Raw genomic sequence first — 23,672 nt, forward strand, 5'->3', positions numbered from 1 at the left:
TATATATTTATTATTATCATGTATTTATATAACGCCACCATTTGCGCAGCGCTGTACCGAGAATACGCTGATATTGTAATAGGTTCTGTTTTTACCAACCGTTAGAATTTCCGGGAGATTACTGCTAAACTGCCCCAGCCTTATAAGTGATTGGCCCTTTAAATTTAGCGTCAATCTCGCTGAAATCCCGTCGGTTCCGTAAAACTGGAGACTGTTACATAATAATATGTCATTCGCATCAGTCCCTGCACCACTGGAGCTTACAGTCTAAATTACGGCACACAGGCGCTCCCTTTCTGTCATGCCGTGATTACAGGTCTCAGTATACGGTAGGGTTGGGCACACATACTTGTATGGTGGGTTCTGCAGTAAGATTAATCAGGTACATATTCCTGTAAATAACATAAAAAAACGTTTAAAAAACATAAAAACAGGTTTTCTCAGTAGAGGAGCCGTGCTGGGAAAATAGGGACTCTCCTGGGGGTATGACCATGATCCCTGGGGACAGACCGGCCAGAGCTGGGAGTGGGTGCTGCTGCTGCTGGTGGTATGTATGGGAAGCTGGTGAGAGGGGTGGAAGTGTGCAGCGAGCACCCAGAGCTCAGTCTCTGCTCCCTCTATGAGTTCTGCTCTGAGTTTCATTTTCCTGAGTCAGGAGAGAGAAATGAAACTAGAGGATAGGAGCCCTGGCTGCTGCTGCGTGCTGGAGGCTGCTGCAGGTATATAAGGAGCTGGAGGCTGGTGCTGAGCACACTGACTGCTACAGACAGAGCCTGATCTGTGAGTATATGGCCGCCGGATCATGTACAGTATATAGGTAACAGAACCAGCATCGGTGCATGTATCTCACTGATATGTATCTCACTGCATGCAGAGCAGGGTTCCAGAGCAGCAGAACACACTTTTACTTTCATTTCTGTGTGTCCCCCTTACCTACACTTACACACATTACACTGACACACACACACACACACACACACACACACACACACACACACACACACACACACACACACACGTTACACTGACACATTACACTGACACACATTAGACTGACACACATTACCCAGACACACACATAACACTGACACACACACACACTGACACACACATTACACTGACACACACGCTGACACATATATTACGCTGACACACACATTACGCTGACACACGTTACACTGACACACATTACACACACACACAGTACACTGACAAACACACACACATTACACTGACACACACATTACACTGACACACATTACACACACACACACTACACTGACAAACACATACACATTACACTGACACACATTACACACACACTACACTGACACACATACACATTACACTGACACACATACACATTACACTGACACACACGCAGTTATTGTAATTCTATCTGTAATGTATATTTCTGGTAGCGGATACTTTGCAGGTGTCGGTGTCTCACTGTATAGAACTTTATTTTACATTTAATGATTGCAGTCATTGGGTCTGTGATGTGACTGTGTGTCTGCTCACCATACATCACTTCTGCTGTAACTGACACATATATATATATCTCGAATGTGTGGCCCGGCACTCCGCTAGATATCAAATCCACTGCTCCGGTGCCTCCAGAGTTACATGGAATATATCGGATCAAAAAAGCTGCGGCACTCAGAGACTTTGCAAATAGAAAATAGTGTATTAAAGATCACGCATAGTTCCCAACGTTTCAGGGCTGGCACACCCCTTTATCAAGGATGAACAGCTGTATATATATCGTACTTGGACCTACACTCGTCCCAATGATTCATTATTAGTTCCAACGAGTTTAAACAGAATCCTAGAAATCAGGCTGTGGCACTCAGGAGACGTTTCTCATGAAGAAGGGAGTATTACACACGTTCTGACATATATGTGCGTTTTACACACCTTTCTACATGAGAAACGTCTCCTCAGTGCTGTAGCCTGATTTCTAGGAATATATATATATATATATATATACAGTATATATTCTTCATCAGTTGTTCTAGCAGTATTTAATGCAACAGTTCCCCCCCCCCCAGATTAGTGCAATACATTGTGTATAGTGTGAATATAAAATAATTGACTCTACAAGTAGATATAATACAAATGATATATAATATACTGTATATATTAATATATATTAATGACACACATAGAATACACAGATGACATAGATATTTGGAATATATTACACAAATATGACATATACTGAGTACTAGACAGACCCAGAGATACATGTGAGACAGACTGCGCTCCGCTGTGTCTCTGTCACCAGCTGTCTCTACATATATATATATATATATATATATATATATGTGTGTGTGTCTCCTGTTTCCTACATGCTGAAATAATTATTATATTGCTACATATATTAAATAATAGATCTTACAAATAAATATGTAGTAGAAATAGATATGTATTAACATTTATTTATATAGAACCAGCATACTGCATTTCTGATTGTAAATTGTACACACACACACACACACACACACACACACACACACACACACACACACACACACACACACACACTATAATGCACTGTGTATAGCAGTCAGGCAGGACAGCTGGGTTGGGTGAGGGTTAAGTCCTGTTATAAATCACATTGTAAGTCACATTAATCATTACAGAATCTGCTGCTATGTCGCTGCCACATTCTGATAACATGACATGTCAGGGAGTCTGCAGACATGGGTGCAGCTATAGTGGGTGGAAGATGTGCCCCTGCTGTCTGTTAGATAGATAGAATTATCTATTTCATCTCTATCTGTCTCATATCTATCTATCTATCTATCTATCTATCTATCTATCTATCTATCTGTATAAAACTGGGTTTGTCCCTTGAGGGCAGAATCCCTGCAGATTTTTAGTCCACTAAGAGTAAAATACCAACTTAATATTTGACTATTAATTTATTAACATTTTATTGATATTGCTATTCCGTATTCCGTTGTGCAGACATGTAACATATTGAACTGGGGTATGTGAATAAAAGCAGTACCCCTATCATCTGTGTATCATGCGAAATGTCATCTATTTAGCATACATGATGTTATCTATTTTCACACATGATAACAACTTGTATGAAATAGATGACATCACGTATGATACATAGATGATATCTGTTTATCATATGTGATGTCATCTATTTATCATACATGATGTTATCTATGTATCATACGTGATGTTATCTATGTATCATTTGTGATATCATCTATTTATCATGCATCATGTTATCTATGTATCATACGTGATGTCCTCTATTTATCATACATTATGTTAACTATTTATCACACATGATAAAATAGATGACATCACGTATGATACATAGATGATATCTATTTATCATATGTGATGTCATCTATTTATCATACACGATGTTATCTATTTATCACACATGATAACATGTATGAAATAGATGACATCACGTATGATACATAGATGATATCTATTTATCATATGTGATGTCATCTATTTATCATACATGATGTTATCTATGTATCATACGTGATGTTATCTATGTATCATTTGTGATATCATCTATCATGCATCATGTTATCTATGTATCATACGTGATGTCCTCTATTTATCATACGTGATGTTATCTATTTATCATACATGATATCATCTATGTATCATACATGATGTTATCTATGTATCATATGTGATGTCATCTATTTAGCACACATGATATCATCTATGTATCATACGTGATGTCATCTATTTATCATTCATGTTGTCATCTATGTATCATACATGATGTTATCTATTTATCATACATGATGTTATCTATTTATCATACATGATCTATATTTATCATACATGTTGTTATCTATTTATCATATGTGATGTCATCTATGTATCATACGTGATGTCATCTATTTATCATACATGTTATCTATGTATCATACGTGATGTTATCTATGTATCATACGTGATGTTATCTATTTATCATACATGTTATCTATGTATCATATGTGATGTTATCTATGTAACATACATGATGTTATCTATGTATCATACGTGATGTTATCTATTTATCATGCATCATGTTATCTATGTATCATACATGATGTTATCTATGTATCATACATGATATCATCTATTTATCATGCATCATGTTATCTATGTATCATACATGATGTTATCTATTTATCATACATGATGTTATCTATGTGTATCATACATGATGTTATCTATTTATCATACGTGATGTTATCTATGTATCATACATGATGTTATCTATGTCATGCTGTATGTATGTGCATTCTGTTCTGCCTCACACAGCGGTTCTGGGTGTTGATGTGTTTCTCTGCGCTAGGCTGGACCTATAATGACTTTGGGGAAGGATGTACGAGGACGGCTACGTAGAACTACAGATGGTGGGGAGCGAGGAGACACGGGAAGATGTCTGCGCGGCTCGGCCCCCCAGTAAATGTCTGTCCTACTCTACTGGCAGGTTTAAAAATGGTAAGTTATATCTATGGTGCCCACCCAAGTGCTCCCTCACCAGTGGCGTATTTATAATGGCCGTAAGTGACAGCGTTGCCCAGAAGTGGGCGGAGCCACAATGCCCCGATTCGCTGCATTTCCAGCTTCTCTCTGGAATCTCCCTGAGGGAACTTCTTAAAAGTAATAATTTATGACCAAGTGTCTCTGTGCCATTATTCTGGGATCTCTAATAGAAACTCAAATATCTGACATGAGGAAACCCATAGGGCAGGTTCTGTGCCCCAGTCCGAGTTACACTGTACAGCAACCTGTGTAATGCTCACACAGTGCCGTCCCAGGGCTGCATGGTGACGTCCTGCTGCGGAGTGTTTCCAGATGCGCTAGCATTCCTCATTATCTGATCTCCCAGGGAAGCGTGATAATAATGACAGGCGGGTGATAATGTCATAACCCGTCATTTCTTCTACCCCCAACAGGAGCTATCGGACTCCGCAATATCGGCCTCACCGGCTGCTTCAACCCGCTGCTGCAGACGCTGTACATGAATAAGGACTTCACGGACATTCTCTGCGGGTGAGAAAGCTGCATTCACCGTTTACTAGGCTCAGGCTCACCGACATCGGATCTAGTGGGTCTACAAGTCTATAGGCAGGGATCAGGGAAAATTACATGAATATGAAACCCCATCACAGAGACAGGGAGATAGATAAAGGCAGGGGGAGGGGGAGAGAGACAGAGAGAGAGAGAGAGAGAGGGGGGGGGGGGGAATAGAGGGAGGGAGAGAGAGAAAGGGAGAAAGAGGGTAAGAGAAATAGAGTCAGAGGGAGGGAGAGAGAGAGAGAGGGAGAAAGAGGGGGAGAGAAATAGAGGCAGAGGGAGGGGGAGAGAGAGAGAAAGGGAGAAAGAGGGGGAGAAAGGGAGAAACAGAGAGAGATTGAGGGAGGTAGAGGAGGACAGATGGAGGAAATGAGAGAGAGTGACAGAGGATGAGGGAGAGAGAGGGAGAAAGAGAGCAAGGGACGGAGAGGGGGAAAGAGCGGGAGGGAGAGAGAGGGAAAGAGACAGGGGTAGAGAGGCAGAGGGGGGAGAAAGGAGAGAGGCAGAGGGGGGAGAAAGAAGGAGAGAGGCAGAGGGGGAGAAAGGGAGGGATAGGGTGCAAGATGTGCTAAGCCTTGGAGAGAGACAAAGTTGAGAGAGAAATAGCACCAGCACCAGTCTAACTGCCATGTCACAGGCTGTGTTTGAAAAAGGACAGTTAGGAGCTGATTGGCTGGTACAGTACTTTATCTCTCTCCACATTATCACTCTCCAAGGCTTAGTACATCTCCAGAGGGAGAAAGAGAGGCACAGAGGGAGAGAGGCGGGGGCACAGAGGGAGAGAGGCTCGGGCACATTCACTCCTGCTTTGAACAGATTCAGCGCTATTCACCAATATATAACTTGTATAACAATCGAATAAAGACAAATAAAACTAATGAAAGTCAGTGATCTTATTCCCAGCCACGCAATCCTTACCCATTCCCAGCCACGCAGTCCCCACCCATTCCCAGCCACGCAATCCTTACCCATTCCCAGCCACGCAGTCCCCACCCATTCCCAGCCACGCAGTCCCCACCCATTCCCAGCCACGCAGTCCCCACCCATTCCCAGCCACTCAGTCCCCACCCATTCCCAGCCACTCAGTTCCCACCCATTCCCAGCCACTTAGTCCCCACCCATTCCCAGCCACACTGTCCCCATCCCATTCCCAGCCACTCAGTCCCTATCCGTTCCCAGGCACGCAGTCCCCATCCATTCCCAGCCACTCAGTCTCTGTCCCATTCCCAGCCACTCAGTCCCCATCCCATTCCCAGCCACGCAATCCCGTCCCATTCCCAGCCACGCAGTCCTGTCCCACTCCCAGCCACGCAGTCCCCATCTATTCCCAGCCACACAGTCCCCATCCATTCCCAGCCACGCAGCACCCATCTATTCCCAGCCACGCAGTCCCCATCCATTCCCAGCCACGCAGTCCCCATCCATTCCCAGCCACACAGTCCCCATCCATTCCCAGCCTTGCAGTCCCCATCCCATTCCCAGCCACTCAGTCCCTATCCCATTCCCAGCCATGCAATCCCCACCCATTCCCAGCCACTCAGTCCCCACCCATTCCCAGCCACTTAGTCCCCACCCATTCCCAGCCACACTGTCCCCATCCCATTCCCAGCCACTCAGTCCCCATCCATTCCCAGCCACACAGTCCCCATCCATTCCCAGCCACGCATTCCTGTCCCATTCCCAGCCACGCAGTCCCCGTCCATTCCCAGCCACGCAGCACCCGTCCATTCCCAGCCACGTATTCCTGTCCCATTCCCAGCCACGCAGTCCCCGTCCATTCCCAGCCACGCAGCACCCGTCCATTCCCAGCCACGCAGTCCCCATCCATTCCCAGCCATGCATTCTCGTCCCATTCCCAGCCACTCATCCCCCATCCATTCCCAGCCACCCATTCCCAGCCACACAGTCCCACTCCATTCCCAGCCATGCATTCCTGTCCCATTCCAAGCCACGCAGTCCCCGTCCATTCCCAGCCACGCAGCACCCGTCCATTCCCAGCCACGAAGTCCCCATCCATTCCCAGCCACGCATTCCTGTCCCATTCCCAGCCACGCAGTCCCCGTCCATTCCCAGCCACGCAGTCCCCGTCCATTCCCAGCCACGCAGCACCCGTCCATTCCCAGCCACGCAGTCCCCATCCATTCCCAGCCACGCAGTCCCCATCCATTCCCAGCCATGCATTCCCGTCCCATTCCCAGCCACTCATCCCCCATCCATTCCCAGCCATGCAGTCCCCACCCATTCCCAGCCACACAGCACCCGTCCATTCCCAGCCACGAAGTCCCCATCCATTCCCAGCCACGCATTCCTGTCTCATTCCCAGCCACGCATTCCTGTCCCATTCCCAGCCACGCAGTCCCCGTCCATTCCCAGCCACGCAGTCCCCATCCATTCCCAGCCACGCAGTCCCCATCCATTCCCAGCCACGCAGTCCCCATCCATTCCCAGCCACGCAGTCCCCGTCCATTCCCAGCCACGCAGTCCCCATCCATTCCCAGCCACGCAGCACCCGTCCATTCCCAGCCACGCAGTCCCCATCCATTCCCAGCCACGCAGTCCCCATCCATTCCCAGCCACGCAGTCCCCACCCATTCCCAGCCACACAGTCCCCATCCATTCCCAGCCACGCAGCACCCATCTATTCCCAGCCACGCAGTCCCCATCCATTCCCAGCCTTGCAGTCCCCATCCATTCCCAGCCACGCAGTCCCCATCCCATTCCCAGCCATGCAACCCCCACCCATTCCCAGCCACTCAGTCCCCACCCATTCCCAGCCACTTAGTCCCCACCCATTCCCAGCCACTCAGTCCCCACCCATTCCCAGCCACTTAGTCCCCACCCATTCCCAGCCACTTAGTCCCCACCCATTCCCAGCCACACTGTCCCCATCCCATTCCCAGCCACTCAGTCCCCATCCATTCCCAGCCACACAGTCCCCATCCATTCCCAGCCACGCATTCCTGTCCCATTCCCAGCCACGCAGTCCTGTCCCATTCCCAGCCACGCAGTCCCCGTCCATTCCCAGCCACGCAGCACCCGTCCATTCCCAGCCACGAAGTCCTCATCCATTCCCAGCCACGCATTCCTGTCCCATTCCCAGCCACGCAGTCCCCGTCCATTCCCAGCTACGCAGCACCCGTCCATTCCCAGCCACGCAGTCCCCATCCATTCCCAGCCACTCAGTCCCCATCCATTCCCAGCCACTCAGTCCCCATCCATTCCCAGCCACGCAGTCCCCACCCATTCACAGCCACCCAGTCCCCATCCATTCCCAGCCACGCAGTCCCTATCCATTCCCAGCCACTCTGTCCCCATCCATTCCCTGCCACTCATCCCCCATCCATTCCCAGCCACCCAGTCCCCACCCGTTCCCAGCCACTCAGTCCCCATCCATTCCCAGCCACGCAGTCCCCACCCATTCACAGCCACCCAGTCCCCATCCATTCCCAGCCACTCTGTCCCCATCCATTCCCAGCCACGCAGCACCCGTCCATTCCCAGCCACGAAGTCCTCATCCATTCCCAGCCACGCATTCCTGTCCCATTCCCAGCCACGCAGTCCCCGTCCATTCCCAGCCACGCAGCACCCGTCCATTCCCAGCCACGCAGTCCCCGTCCATTCCCAGCCACGCAGCACCCGTCCATTCCCAGCCACGAAGTCCTCATCCATTCCCAGCCACGCATTCCTGTCCCATTCCCAGCCACGCAGTCCCCGTCCATTCCCAGCCACGCAGCACCCGTCCATTCCCAGCCACGCAGTCCCCATCCATTCCCAGCCACTCAGTCCCCATCCATTCCCAGCCACCCAGTCCCCACCCATTCACAGCCACCCAGTCCCCACCCATTCACAGCCACCCAGTCCCCATCCATTCCCAGCCACGCAGTCCCTATCCATTCCCAGCCACTCTGTCCCCATCCATTCCCTGCCACTCATCCCCCATCCATTCCCAGCCACCCAGTCCCCACCCATTCCCAGCCACTCAGTCCCCGTCCATTCCCAGCCACGCAGTCCCCACCTATTCACAGCCACCCAGTCCCCATCCATTCCCAGCCACGCAGTCCCCATCCATTCCCAGCCACTCTGTCCCCATCCATTCCCAGCCACGCAGTCCCCATCCATTCTCAGCCACGCAGTCCCCACCCATTCACAGCCACCCAGTCCCCATCCATTCCAGCCACGCAGTCCCCATCCATTCTCAGCCACGCAGTCCCCACCCATTCACAGCCACCCAGTCCCCATCCATTCCCAGCCACTCATCCCCCATCCATTCCCAGCCACGCAGTCCCCATCCATTCCCAGCCATGCAATCCTTGTCTCTTTAAATGCGGCTTCTATGAGTGTGTGTGAGACCGACGTGTGACTTATATACCTTCAGTGTGTATATACTGGGGTATGTGTTATTGTAATCATGTGACCAGTGAGAACCTGTCCCCCATTCGCTCCTGTATTGCACGTATACAGTATATACTCGGTATAGAAAGCAATTGTTACATTGTGACGAGGCTGCACTATGAAGTGTAATAACGATTCTCTGTGATATAATACTGAGGAATTTCCCACCCCGCACATTCCTGAAGCCACCCCCCTCCCTCGCAGCCTCTCACTATAGCAGTGCTGTTTGTTGGACCCTTTTGGAGGCCTTCCAGCTGGAAATTCCCCACAGGCACGCACCCACATAACCTATGGATCTGTAGTTAGCAGTAACGGCCGGACCCAGAGATGTGCGCAGTTCCAGCTACATATGGATCTCGCAATTCTTAATGATCTGCGTTGGCCTGATTGTGTGATTTAGAGTTGTACAGATCTCAGTTGCGTCTCCGCCAGCGACTGAGTGGGTGTAACTGGGTTGCCGTGGGGATCACATACAGGATAAGTGTGAAATGTGGGTACTCTCAGTGACGCTCCTACTCCCAGCTCCTAGTATCAGTGCTGCTGGAACAAAGGTCAGTTTCTGTGATCCATCCTCTGCAGTGGTGCTGTCAGCGTCATTAAAGGAATCCTGTATTAGCCAATCAGTTATTTCATAAACAAAAATAATAGTAACATTCCATAGAATATGTATCAAAGCTTGGAGAGAAAAGTGACAGGAGCTGATTGGTCGGTACTTTATCTCTCTCCTCTCTCTCTCTCTCTCTCTCTCTCTCTCTGGGGGTCATTCCGAGTTGATCGCTAGCTGCATTCGTTCGCTGTGCAGCGATTAGGCAAAAAAACAGCACTGCGTACTATTACAACGAACAATGTAGTTTCACACAGGGTCTAGCGAAGCTTTTCAGTTGCACAGGCAGCCGCAGAGTGATTGACAGGAAGAGGGCGTTTCTGGGTGTCAACTGACCGTTTTCAGGGAGTGTTTGGAAAAACGCAGGTGTGCCAGTAAAAACGCAGGCGTGGCTGGGCGAACGCAGGGCGTGTTTGTGACGTCAAAACAGGAACTGAACAGTCTGAAGTGATCGCAAGCGCTGAGTAGGTCTGGAGCTACTCTGACACTGCACAAAATTATTTTGCAGCCGCTCTGCGATCCTTTTGTTCGCACTTCTGCTAAGCTAAGATACACTCCCAGTGGGAGGCGGCATAGCGTTTGCACGGCTGCTAAAAACTGCTAGCGAGCGATCAACTCGGAATGACCACCTCTGAGGCTTGATACATATGCCCTAAAGTCATTTATTCACAGTGGAAGTGTCCTCTTTAGATCAACATATTTATTCACATAAAACGCTGTCGGATCCAGCAACAGCTGACAGACCCGGATCTGACCCCAACGTGTCTGATATTCAGAGAGTTTATGTTTCATTTGTTTTTATTCCCTTTACCTCTCCCCTGCAGGATCAGGGGTCCGGACGACAATGTGCCCCTGGAAAAGCGACTCCCGTACGAGCTACTTACACTCTTTGAAGAAATGCAGAACAGCAAAGAAGACGCCGTCCCCCCCTACTGCCTCCTGCGCTGCCTGCAGGCGCTCAATGTGACCTGTGAGTTTTGGGGTGGAGGGGGCGCAGAAGGGAAGTTGGGGGACAGAGATGGGTGGGACAGATGGGTCTTGGAAAATGAGGGGCTTTGTGGGTTCTGAAGGAGCACAGAATACAAGCGAGGGGTAAAGTGAGGGAATAAGCCCCCATACCCTCTTATCTTGCAGTGTTGTATCAGAATGACGTGGCTGAGGTCTTCTCCACTCTCCTGACTCTGCTCCTACAGAACATGCCAAATCCACACCTGGTACGTACGATGGAGCAGCGACTCGTTGTTCTCACCCAGCTCCAGTCATGTCCCAATATGTGTCTAACCAGGGTTTGCCGAGGAAGCATGATGGGGGCTGTATTTGGTTTTGTAATCCGGGAAGAAATCCCCAAAACTGCTGCCCACCAGACCCCGACCAGCCGACCACCATAGAACCGTTTATTAACCGGATTATCACACACCCTATTACCGAACACTCCAAAAACTGATAAACACCCCAAACTCAAACAAACGAGCACAGTACTGCTAGGCACCCAACTCCCAAACTGATCGCTCCCCAAACATGTTAGAGGAACACACCTACAAAAGGACTACCCCAGAACTGACAGACACCCCAACTGACTACCCCAGGGCTGCTGGACACCCCACTCTCAGTCTATAAGCTCCCCCCCAAAGTTGTGTAACCCTAGCACCACACACAAAAAAAAAAAAATTACAGCACAAAATTTGCAATACACCACCCTACATCAAACTGGTCTGCCCCCAAAACTGACACCCCATCCCCACCCAGCTGACCTCCCCTTACACAGCCAGTTACCCCCAACCTCCAACCATCATCTTCAAAATGACACTTTCAAACTGATCCCTTAGAATACCCTAAAGCAGGACCCAGAGGTGGGGGAGATATAATATAATATAATATAATATACAATTACGTGTAAACAGCTGGAACCATTGTGGTTCCTTTATTGCTATAGAAGAGAGCTGTATATTATACTGCAGATGACAGTGGTAAGAACATAGCGATTATTACAGATTAGCGCATTGCATAGAGTAGCAGCAGTAGACGCTGCACGTTACATACAAGCCAACGAGCCCAGTTCAGTTTGAGTCTCTTCTCCTTTAAATGTGACAAAAGACTGTATAAAGTTAGAGGATAACCTTCTTGTTGTAGGAGGACAGACTGCGGTCCCTTTATTCCGTCTCTCTGGAGGAACGTCTCACGTGCCAACAGTGCTCCTACCAGAGCACCAGCCACAAGGACCTCTCCTCTATTTCCATCTCTGTGCCTCACTCCAAATATCAGAGCAAACTGACCCTGGTGAGTGTATGTGTGTGTGTGGGGGAGGGGGGGGGGAGGGAGGGGGCTTGCTGCGCTATACCGGCTACAGCCGTGGTTCTGTCGCTGCGATGGCGTCCCTCATTCGCTGACAGCTGCCCCACTGGCTTTTATATTGTCTGTCTTCCTGTAATACAGGGGTAAAGGCATTATTACCTGTCTGATCCACTCACTCGCTTTATAAATGCCTCTCCTTATAGAACAAGGACCATTTGGTCTGTCTGGGGCGCTAGTTCAAGGGTTGCTCACGGTTTATAAGGTTTTCTACGGCAGTGGATGTTTTTTATGTAATAGGTTTATTATAGCAGAGGCCGTTTTTCTGTTTATACCAGGAACGCGCGCTCTGGAAATACTTCAAGTCCCAAGAGATGAAGGAGGACAAGAACTACTGCCCTAAGTGTGAACGGCACAGCCGAAGCGCCAAGGTAGGTAGCGGGCAAGATCCAATAATCCATTCATTGCGAGCTTGTGATAATACACAGGTTTATGTGTCTGTATAATGCGGAACGAGATTAACCTGAGAAGATATATTGCATCAGCCGCTCCCCACCCCCCTTAATCCTTCTGCATTGCGCTGCCCATCATTTCTGAGCGCTGCTATAACAAGACAACACAGAACGCGCGGCTGACCATCTCTCGGAACTCCTACCCCGGTCACAAAGGTACATTTACCACTTTCTGCCAAGCAATGACGGGTCACAATATGATATATGGGGGTAAATGTATGAAGCAGTGATAAGAATGGAGAGGGGAGCTTGTGGAGAAGTTGCCCATGGCAACCAATCAGCTGCTCCGTACAGTTGTATAGTATGCAAATTATAAATGTTACTCCAATGCTGATTGGTTGCCATGGGCAACTTCTCCACTGGCTCACTTCTCCACACTTATTACTGCTTCATACATTTACCCCCGTGGTTACAAAGCAAATCACACCAAATTTTATGTGTTACAAAAAAAAAAAAAAAAAAAAAAAGGCATTTGGCGTCATATCTGTTTTCATGATGAACGACCCTTAATTTTCATAGTCGCAATCCGCACAAAGGGGGTCATTCCGAGTTGTTTGCTCGTTGCCGATTTTTCGCAACAGAGCGATTAAGGTACAAAATGCGCATGGTACGCAGTGCGCATGCGCTAAGTAATTTAGCACAAAACTTAGTAGATTTACTCACGTCCGAACGAAGATTTTTCATCGTTCTGGTGATCGTAGTGTGATTGACAGGAAGTGGGTGTTTCTGGGCGGAAATTGGCCGTTTTCAGAGAGTGTGCGGAAAAACGCAGGCGTGCCAGGATAAAACGTGGGAGTGTCTGGAGAAACGGGGGAGTGGCTGTCCGAACGCAGGGCGTGTTTGTGACGTCAAACCAGGAACGAAACGGCCTGAGCTGATCGCAGTGTAGGAGTAGGTCTGGAGCTACTCAGAAACTGCTAAGAAATTTCTATTCACAATTCTGCTAATCTTTCGTTCACAATTCTGCTAAGCTAAGATTCACTCCCAGAGGGCGGCGGCTTAGCGTCTAGCGTGTGCAATGCTGCTAAAATCAGCTAGCGGGCGAACAACTCGGAATGAGGGCCAAAAACTTCAATTTAAGGAGCATTTTATTATTGTGAATCTCAAAAGCTTGACTTTCGCTGGTAATGACGGGGGAGGGGGGGGAGGCGTACGGTATTAGATGCGATCTTAGGGCCCGCTTCAGGCCTGATTGCTCCTCTGCGAATTTGCAGAGGTTTGCGATCACATAGTCACCGCCCAAACAGAGTGAAAACCCGCCACGTGCAAGTCTGCGTACGCCGCTCAGCTGCAAATCCATTCACAACTATCTCACCATTGAATGATTTTTTCATTCTGTGCAGTGTGTGCACAGCTCAGGAATTACTCCTACAGTGCGACCCAAACAGGCTGATCGGGGCCGGAGCTGACGTCACACACCCGTCCTGAAAACGCTGGCGCACGCCTGCGTTTTTCCTGACACTCCCAGAAAACGGGCAGTTACCACCCAAACACGTCCTCTTCCTGCCAATCAATCTGCGTACGCCTAGCAGTTTAACCTCCTACGATCAGTACACATGCGCAGTTGATTGATAATTCGCCGCCTTGCGAATTTGCACAACAGCGATCAGATCTGAATGGGGTCCACAGACCGCACATTGTGAGAGCCAGAGACGGCGCACTGCCCTGGATGGGTCCCTCTGTGCACCTGGACACTAAGACTATTGTAGAAGCTTCATAAATGTGAAAGTCAGAGTATGCGGGGAAGGTGCTGTGCTGCCATCCTTTCATTGTCGCAGGAGATATCCCCCCGCGTCGCTCCATTCAGAAGTAGGATTTGCGTCTGTCCACTACTCCACCCCATCCCACCCCTGCTCTGTCCTGCCCCCATCCCTTCTGCCCCCGCCCCACTCTCTACCACCCTGCCCCCCCTCTGCCCGCTACTCCCCCCCATCCCACCCCTGCTCTGTCCTGTCCCCCCTGCTCTCTAACACCCTGCCCTCTCTCTGCCTGCTGCCCTCCCATCCCACCCCTGCTCTGTCCTGCCCCCATCCCTTCTGTCCTCTGCTCCATCCTGCCCCCAGCTCTGCTCCGTCCTGCCCCTGCTCTTCCTGCTGCTATTTCCTGCACTGCTCCCCCCTCTCTGCCCCATACCCGGCTGCATACTTACCCCTTCCTGCCAGCTCCTCCTCTCCGGCTCCGGTCTGTCCGGATAACAATAAAATTATTATATATATCTAATGGGGTGGTCTTCAATATGCCGAATGTCGGGATCCCGGCGCACAGTATACCGGCGCCAGAATCCTGACACCCGGCATACTGACAGGTATTCTCCCTCATGGGGTTCCACGACCCCCGTGGAGGGAGAATAAATAGCGTGGCGCACCACCGTGCCCGCAGCGTGGCAAGTGCAGCGAGCCTGCAAGGGGCTCATTTTGCGCTCGCCACGCTGTCGGTATGCCGGCGGTCAGGCTCCCGGCGCCAGTATGCTGGTCGCCGGGAGCCCGGCCGCCGGCATACCATACTACACCCATCTAATGACATGTGAGGAAGTTATCTGGCAGAAGCACAACTGTGTAATGATACGTTCCGCTTAGGGCCGTTTGCAGTGATGGGGAAGGGGTTATTTTTGGCAGGTGCGATAAGCGAGTTCCTGTTTTGTAGGTGACACAGCTCCGGTCGCTGCCGCACACGCTAAGCATTCACGTGAAACGCCTCAGCAAAAAGAATGGCTCTCGGTTACAGAAGATAAACAGGACTCTGTCCTTCCCGCCGGTCCTAGACTTGCTGGAGGTGCTGGATCCAGAACATCTGCCGGAAGAACAGGACACTACGGTACCGCCGACGCTGATAGGGAATGATCACTCGGCTTGTTACAGTTGTTGTGTAATATTACTGTTATATACTAGTAGTAGCTCCGGCCTTTACTAGGCCTCACCTTTATTTCTCTTACGTCCTAGAGGATGCTGGGGTCCATTTAGTACCATGGGGTATAGACAGATCCACCAGGAGCCATTGGCACTTTAACAGTTTAATAGTGTAGGCTGGCTCCTCCCTCTATGCCCCTCCTACCAGACTCAGTTTAGAAAATGTGCCCGGGGGAGCTGGTCACAGCTAGGGGAGCTCCTAGGAGTCTTCTTAGTTTTTTATTTTTCTAGAGTTAATTAGGTTACAGGCTGGCTGCTGGCGACAGTCTCCCTGCTTCGTGGGACTTAGGGGGGGAGTAGGAACCAGCTCTAGAAGTTGATGGTTTTCTATCTCCGCTGACAGGACACTGAGCTCCGCTGACAGGACACTGAGCTCCTGAGGGTGCTGATCGCAAGCCCACGAGGCGACCGCTCACTCCCGCAGCACGGCCGCCACCCCCTAACAGAGCCAGAAGAATGAAGATTGGTGAGTACAGCGCCGGCGTCCCGGTTAGCGGGTCGCCGGCGGGTATGGCAGCACAAGGTTGGGAGCGCAGCTCTGACAGGCTGCGCTCCATGAAGGCTCAGCGGCATACTGTGTTGGCGCTGTGAGGGGCGTCCTGAGCCAGCGCGGATCACCCTACACTGGACACTCCACAAACGGGGGCTAATCCCCACGTTAGCAACAAAATCCTCAGGCCAGTATAAATAATTAGTGCGGGAAGCCACGCACCATTGCAAGGGGCGGGGCTTCCTCTCAGAGCGGACCTAGCACTCACCAGCGCCATTTTCTCCCTGCAGGTCATAGAACACATACGCTGACAGGGAGCGCTGCCCTCCACATAATTTCAGCATACCTCTGCGGTACTAGACAGGGGGGGGAGTGTGATAGTAGTACTAATTATCCTATTAAGGGTTAGTCAGCGCCAGGCTTTTATCATAATAACCAGTGGCGTAAGTTTGTCTCAGTTGCCCGGAGGCAAGAAAAATATTGGTGTCCCCCCGCCCCATGTATGTAATTTGCTCCTGCATAGTAAGCCTGCCGATTCTAACTATATGAAGCTACTACAAAACGGTTGCAACTAGGCATATCTATGTAGGGGTCTAGCCACACAATGCATAGATCTGCTCAGTCACTCACAATACTGATTATTTCTCTGACAATTAATTTGCAAATGTCATATCCAGGATTAGAAGTAGAACCCACAACCTATTACACTGGTAGCATGCACCTAACTGATGGAGATATCTGCTATTGCATAGGAAGTATGAGAATTCTAACTATATGAAGTTACTTGTAATTGTCAGAGAAATAACTTCATATCGTTAGAATTCTCATGCTTCCTTTATAGGAGCAAATAGCTTCATCAGTAAGGTGTCTGCTTCCAGTGTATCTATAATAAAGAGGGTGTGATATGTAAGGTGTAGTGACTAGTGGGGGAGTCGGCTACAGAAGAGTTACCGGCTGTTGTCAATTAACTTAATTGATTAATGTTGCTGAACACACAGAACAGGAGGAGAGGTGCCCCCCTTCAAAGCAGGAGCCCGGCGGCAGCTGACTCTGTTGCCTCCCAGAGTTCTGCCTCTGATAATAACTGCTTACTGGGGCGCTGTGAGACTGGCTCCTTATACTCTGTGACTCTCTGAAGGTACTCTGGGGAAACTGTGTCTGACATTTTCCTGTGTGTGTGTGTGTGTGTGTGTGTGTGTGTATATCCACATTACCATGTCTAAGGACTCTGTATCTTGTGCTGCAGAGTGTTTATCTTCTCCTGAGGAGTCTATTCCATGTACTCAGGACTGTAATATACTGTCTCAGCCGTCTGAATCTGAACCCCCCATGGGTGGATTCTTTAAGGGTAATGATATCTGTGGAGGGTTTGGCATACTCAGCCCCCACTACTTCATCTAAAACCCCCCCTACGTACCCACAAAAACGTACACATGCCCAGATAATGCAAGCTGACACTGATACCGACTGATACAGGGGACGGTGATGGGGATATGCAGGAGGGAGATGCATCCCTTGCTAAAGGGGTGCAGCTAATGATTGAAGCCATTAGGGATGTTTTCCACATTTCTGAGAAGGTACCTGAGCAGGAAGAGGAAACTTACTTTACAGAAAATAAGAAATCCTCACCTACCTTCCCTGCTTCTAAGGAGTTAAACTCCTTGTTTGAAAAATTCTGGGAAAACCCAAAGAAAAATTTCAAATCCCTAAAAGAATTCTCATTGCTTTCTCTTTCCCTGAAGAGGACAGGAAGAAGTGGGAGACCCCACCTATAGTAGGCGCTTCTGTATCTAGGCTGTCTAAAAAGGTGGTTCTGCCTGTCCCTGGTTCAACCGCTTTAAAGGAGCCGGCTGACCGCAAGATTGAGACTACGCTCAAATCACTATACACGGCTACAGGCGTGGCTTTAAGGCCCTCTATTGCTTGTGCGTGGATTTCTAGAGCCATAGTAAAGTGGTCAGGCACATATCTAGAGGACTTAGATACTATGGATAGGAGTGACATTGAACTGTTTTTACGTGACATACAGGATTCTGCTGGATTCATGGTGGAGGCCATGAAAGTTCTTGGCATGCTGAATGCAAGGGCTACTTCCATGGCAGTCTCGGCACACAGAGGACTCTGGTGGTGCCAATGGACTGTGGATGCAGAATCAAAGAAAAGTGTGGAAAACCTGCCCTTCACAGGTCAGGCACTATTTGGGGACGCATTGGATGCGTGGATTTCCACGGCGACTGCGGGTAAGTCGACATGTCTTCCCTCCGCAGCAGCTCCGGCTAGGAAGTCTTATCCTACGCCTTCACTACAGTCCTTTCGGACCGCAAAATCGAAATCCAAATCTTCTGCATGACGATGGACCTCCAAGCCTGGAGATCGGGCAGGTGAAAGCGAGACTAAAAGATTTCAGTCACGTCTGGGCGTCATCATGCTTAGACCCCTGAGTGACAGATATTGTTACCCAGGGGTACAGACTGGAGTTTCAGGAACTCCCACCTCACAGATTCTTCAAATCAGGCTTACCAGCTTCACTGACATTAAGTGCTATCCTACAGGAAGCCATTCAAAATTTAGTACGGACAGATGTCATTGTTCCCGTTCCACCTCACCTAAAGGCCAAGGGTTATTACTCAAACCTGTTTGTGGTACCGAAGCCAGACGGTTCGGTAAGGCCTATATTGAACCTGAAGTCATTAAACCCCTACTTGAGGTTTTTCCAATTCAAGATGGAGTCTCTAAGAGCGGTCATCTCAGGTGTGGAGGAGGGGGAATTCCTAGTATCCCTGGATATCAAGGATGCGTTCCTTCACATTCCGATCTGGCCGCCTCATCAGGCCTATCTAAGGTTTGCATTACAGGACTTTCACTATCAGTTCCAGACATTGCCATTTGGCCTCTCCACAGCACCTAGGGTATTCACCAAGGTCATGGCGGAGATGATGTTCCTCCTCCGCAAACGGAGTGAACATAATTCCATATCTTGACGATTTACTGATAAAGGGATCTTCCAGGGAAAGGCTGTTGCAGAGCATTGCTCTCTCAACTCAACTCCAGGATCATGGGTGAATCCTGAACCTTTCAAAATCACATTTGGAACCGACAAGGAGACTGCCCTTCCTGTGGATGATACTCGACACGGAGGTGCAGAGGGTGTTTCTATCAATGGAGAAAGCGTTGGTGATCCAATCAATGGTCCGGAATGTCTTGAAGCGAGCCCGGGTAACGGTTCATCAGTGTATTCGCCTTCTGGGAAAGATGGTAGCCTCATACGAGGCTCTCCAGTTTGGAAGATTCCATGCACGGTTCTTCCAGCTAGATCTTCTGGACAAGTGATCGGGATCTCATCTTCACATGCATCAGCGGATACGCCTGTCGCCGAAAGCCAGAATTTTACTCCTGTGGTGGCTGCAAACTTCTCACCTGCTCGAGGGCTACAGGTTCGGGATTTAGAATTGGATCCTTCTAACCACTGATGCAAGTCTCAGAGGTTGGGGAGCAGTCACCCAAGGGGAAAACTTCCAAGGAAAGTGGTCAAGTCAGGAATCTCTCCTTCCAATTAATGTTCTGGAACTAAGGGCCATATACAACGACCTTCTACAGGCGGCACATCTTCTGCAAGATCCAGCCATTCAAGTTCATTCGGACAACGTCACAGCGGTGTCCTACATAAGCAGGCAGGGCGGAACGAAGGGCAGAGCTGCAATGTCAGAGGTAACAAGAATCCTCCTCTGGGCAGAAAGACACGCGTTGGCAATGTCAGCAATCTTCATTCCGTGAGTGGACAACTGGGAAGCGGACTTCCTCAGCAGACACGATCTCCATCCAGAAGAATGGGGCCTCCACCTGGAGGTGTTCTCAGAGGTAACAAGCTGATAGGGTGTACAACACGTGGACATGATGGCCTCTCGCCTCAACAAGAAGCTTCGGAGGTACTGTTCCAGGTCACGAGACCCACAAGCAGTGGTGCTGGACGCCCTGGTAACTCCGTGGGTGTTCCAGTCAGTGTATGTGTTCCCTCTACTTCCACTCATCCCAAGGATTCTTAAACTCATAAAAAGAACAAGAGTTCTGGCGATCCTCATTCCTCCGGACTGGCCAAGAAGGGCTTGGTATGTGTCTCTTCTGGCATTGCTGCTGGAGGATCCGAGGTCTCTTCCTCTTCACGAGAACCTTCTGCAACAGGGGCCACCTGTCGCCTATCAAGACTTACCACGGCTATGTTTGACGGCATGGAGGTTGAACGCCAGATCTTAGCTCGGAAGGGCATTCCGAACAAGGTAATTCCTACTCTGATCCAAGCTAGGAAGGGGGTAACATCTAAACATTACCATTGGATTTGGAAAAAGTATGTATCTTGGTGGAATCCAATTAGTTTCCTACGGTGGAGTTTCAACTGGGACATTTTCTCCTCTTTCTGGATGTGGGCCTACGCTTGGGCTCCATCAAGGTCCAGATTTCGGCCTTGTCCATTTTCTTCCAGAAACAATTGTCTGCTATCCCTGAGGTTTAGACTTTCTTGAAAAGATACAATATGTACAAATAATATTGATATTACTAATAAAGCAAAATCAATACAGGCGCTATGGTAAAAATTATGATATAATTCACACTAGTACAATTTTATATAAAACTGCAGCTCCCATGCGGGGTTTCTGTAATCCCCCAATGAACAATATATATTATAGATATAAATATAGATATACTTATATAACTATACAAGAGAGCGCAAAATAATAAATAAGTAGAAACAATTTATTAAAATATTAAAATGTTGCTCATATAAAAGCAACAATATTGCTGAATGAATAGAGCTTAAGAATCCACTGACCATCACTGATACAATATCAAATAAACGGTGTTGAGACGATGGCAGGGGGGGGGGGGAAGCAGACGCGGCTCAGATGCGGCGAGGAAAATCAGCTGTGCGCCTGAACTCAGGTTGTAGAGGCAGTCAGGAACGTGGAAGTTGTAGCTCCAGCCCTAGTTGACGCGTTTCTCCGACTTAAGGGCAGTCGGTTTCATCAGAATAGGTTCTTCGCCGCATCTGAGCCGCGTCTGCTCCCCCCGGGACCTGCCAACGTCCACACACCGCTACGTTTGGGACCTGCCATTGTCTCTACACCGCTGCTCCCACATTGCCTGGTTGTCCTTGTGTCACAGGACACGGCAACTTCATCATCTTATTTGCGGTGAGCGTATTGCCGTCTTAACGGATGTGTGTGTGGGGGTGAGCAGTGATCAAGACTCTGGCTAGGAGATTTTAAATTCATACTCCTTTCAGGCGGCTTTAAAATAAGCACAGCAAATATGTTTATGTGATCACATCATTTACAGAGGTACCTTCAAATCACTGTTTTTCTGCTCTTCAATGTTCCCATATAGAGTCTGAAGTGGGACACTCTCTATATTAATATTCAATCTTCGTCCATCAGGAACAACTGGAGATCAATTATAAATCAAATGGGACATTATTGTTTATTTGATATTGTATCAGTGATGGTCAGTGGATTCTAAAGCTCTATTCATTCTGCAATATTGTTGCTTTTATATGATCAACATTTTAATATTTTAATAAAATATTTCTTGAAAGGAGTTCTGCACATCCAGCTACCATTTGTGCCTCCTACGGCACCTTGGGATCTTAATGTGGGGCTGTAGTTCCTGCAATCGGATTGGTTCGAACCTTTCCAGGAGGTGGACCTAAGGTTTCTTACTTGTAAGGCGGTCACGCTGTTGGCTTTGGCTTCTGCACGAGGTGTGTCAGAATTGGGGGCATTGTCGAACAAGAGCACCTACTTGATTTTCCATGAGGATGGGGCTGAGCTTAGAACGCGTCAGCAATTTCTTCCAAAGGTTTAGTTAGCTTTTCATATCAACCAACCTATTGTGGTGCCAGTGGTTACTGACACTTCGATTACCTCAAAGTCCTTGGATGGTATGAGGGCTTTGAAAGTATATGTGAAGAGGACTGCTCGTCACAGGAAGTCGGACGTGCTATTTGTCCTTTATGATCCCAACAAGATTGGGTGTCCTGCTTCTAAGAAGACAATTTCTCACTTCTACAACAGGTTTGCCGATTCCAAAATCGGTTCAAGCCCACTCTACACGTAAAGTGGGTTCTTCCTGGACGGCTGCCCGGGGTGTCTCGGCTATTCAGCTTTGCCGAGCAGCTACTTGGTCAGGGTCGAACACGTTTGCTAAGCTCTACAAGTTTGATACTTTGGCCTCTGAGGACTTAAAGTTTGGTCAGTCTGTTCTGCAGGAACCTCAGCACTTTCCCTCCCGTGCTGGGAGCTTTGGTACATCCCCATGGTACTAAATGGACTCCAGCATCCTCTAGGACGTAAGATAAAAAAGGATTTTAATTACCCACCGGTAAATCCTTTTCTCGTAGTCCGTAGAGGATGCTGGGCGCCCGCATTCCTGCATTGTTACTTGGTTTAGTATTGTTGTTCAGCCGTTGCTGAATTGTTCCAAGTTGGTTAGCTTAGCTTTCCTTTTGTTGTGTGTGAGCTGGTGTGAATCTCACCACTATCTGTGTATTTCCTTCTCTCGAAGTATGTCCATCTCCTCGGGCACAGTTTCTAGACTGAGATTGGTAGGAGGGGCATAGAGGGAGAAGCCAGCCCACGCTATTAAACTCTTAAAGTGCCAGTGGCTCCCAAGGGACCCGTCTATACCCCATGGTATTAAATGGACCCCAGCATCCTCTACGGACTACGAGAAAAGGATTTACCGGTAGGTAATTAAAATCCTATTTTCCTGCACTGTTCTCCAATTGCCTCGGCCTACTGACCTTACTAAAGCTTCCACCTCCTGTAACATCCCGGGGGAGTGGCGGTAAGGTGGCCCGTCCTGACTATGGGGGAAATAATACACACAGCACTGAGGGTGTGAGTCTGTGATGTGTGTGTCCATTCCGCACGCCCTGCGCTCAGCAATTGTGACCTGTGCGGTTTCCTCCTCTTCCAGCCGCTCTATACTTACCGCCTGTTCGCCGTCATCGCCCATTCGGGCACTGCCAACGTCGGTTACTTCTGCACCTACATCCACTGCTGCAAGGACGGCCAATGGTATTTCTTCAACGACTCCAGCGTGTGCAAGGTAAGGGCTGCTGTTCCTGTCTACAGTTACGGGGGCTCTCCGTTTAATACAATGGTCAGACTCTCTATCCGCATCCTCTGTGTGTTATATTACAGTAATACGGTGCCCTGAGATATGGAAGGATAATAGTACAATGATCAGACTCTCTCTCCGTATCCTCTGTGTGTTATATTACAGTAATACGGTGCTCTGAGATAGGGAAGGATAATAGTACAATGATCAGACTCTCTCTCCGTATCCTCTGTGTGTTATATTACAGTAATACGGTGCTCTGAGATAGGGAAGGATAACAGTACAATGATCAGACTCTCTCT

The 23,672-nt window shown here is 48.7% G+C and overlaps 1 protein-coding gene across 5 annotated transcripts in view; it reads left to right on the top strand.

Annotated features, from left to right (window-relative positions):
• Positions 1 to 669: 669 nt before the first annotated feature.
• Positions 670 to 23,672, top strand: part of USP18 (ubiquitin specific peptidase 18) — a 49,331-nt gene continuing 26,328 nt past the window's right edge. For 2 of the 5 annotated variants that reach the window (XM_063929283.1, XM_063929286.1), the window contains exons 1-9: positions 670 to 780; positions 4,337 to 4,485; positions 4,944 to 5,040; positions 10,885 to 11,030; positions 11,195 to 11,274; positions 12,191 to 12,337; positions 12,688 to 12,780; positions 15,505 to 15,675; positions 23,227 to 23,358. In XM_063929283.1, coding sequence (XP_063785353.1) covers positions 4,365 to 4,485; positions 4,944 to 5,040; positions 10,885 to 11,030; positions 11,195 to 11,274; positions 12,191 to 12,337; positions 12,688 to 12,780; positions 15,505 to 15,675; positions 23,227 to 23,358 — 987 coding nt within the window. In that variant the 5' untranslated portion in view covers positions 670 to 780; positions 4,337 to 4,364. Of the gene's footprint in view, positions 818 to 4,302; positions 4,486 to 4,943; positions 5,041 to 10,884; positions 11,031 to 11,194; positions 11,275 to 12,190; positions 12,338 to 12,687; positions 12,781 to 15,504; positions 15,676 to 23,226; positions 23,359 to 23,672 lie in introns of all 5 variants that reach the window. The other 3 variants (XM_063929284.1, XM_063929285.1, XM_063929287.1) reach the window with 3 other exon arrangements.

This window comes from Pseudophryne corroboree, chromosome 6, assembly GCF_028390025.1.
Source record: "Pseudophryne corroboree isolate aPseCor3 chromosome 6, aPseCor3.hap2, whole genome shotgun sequence".
NCBI lineage: Eukaryota > Metazoa > Chordata > Amphibia > Anura > Myobatrachidae > Pseudophryne > Pseudophryne corroboree.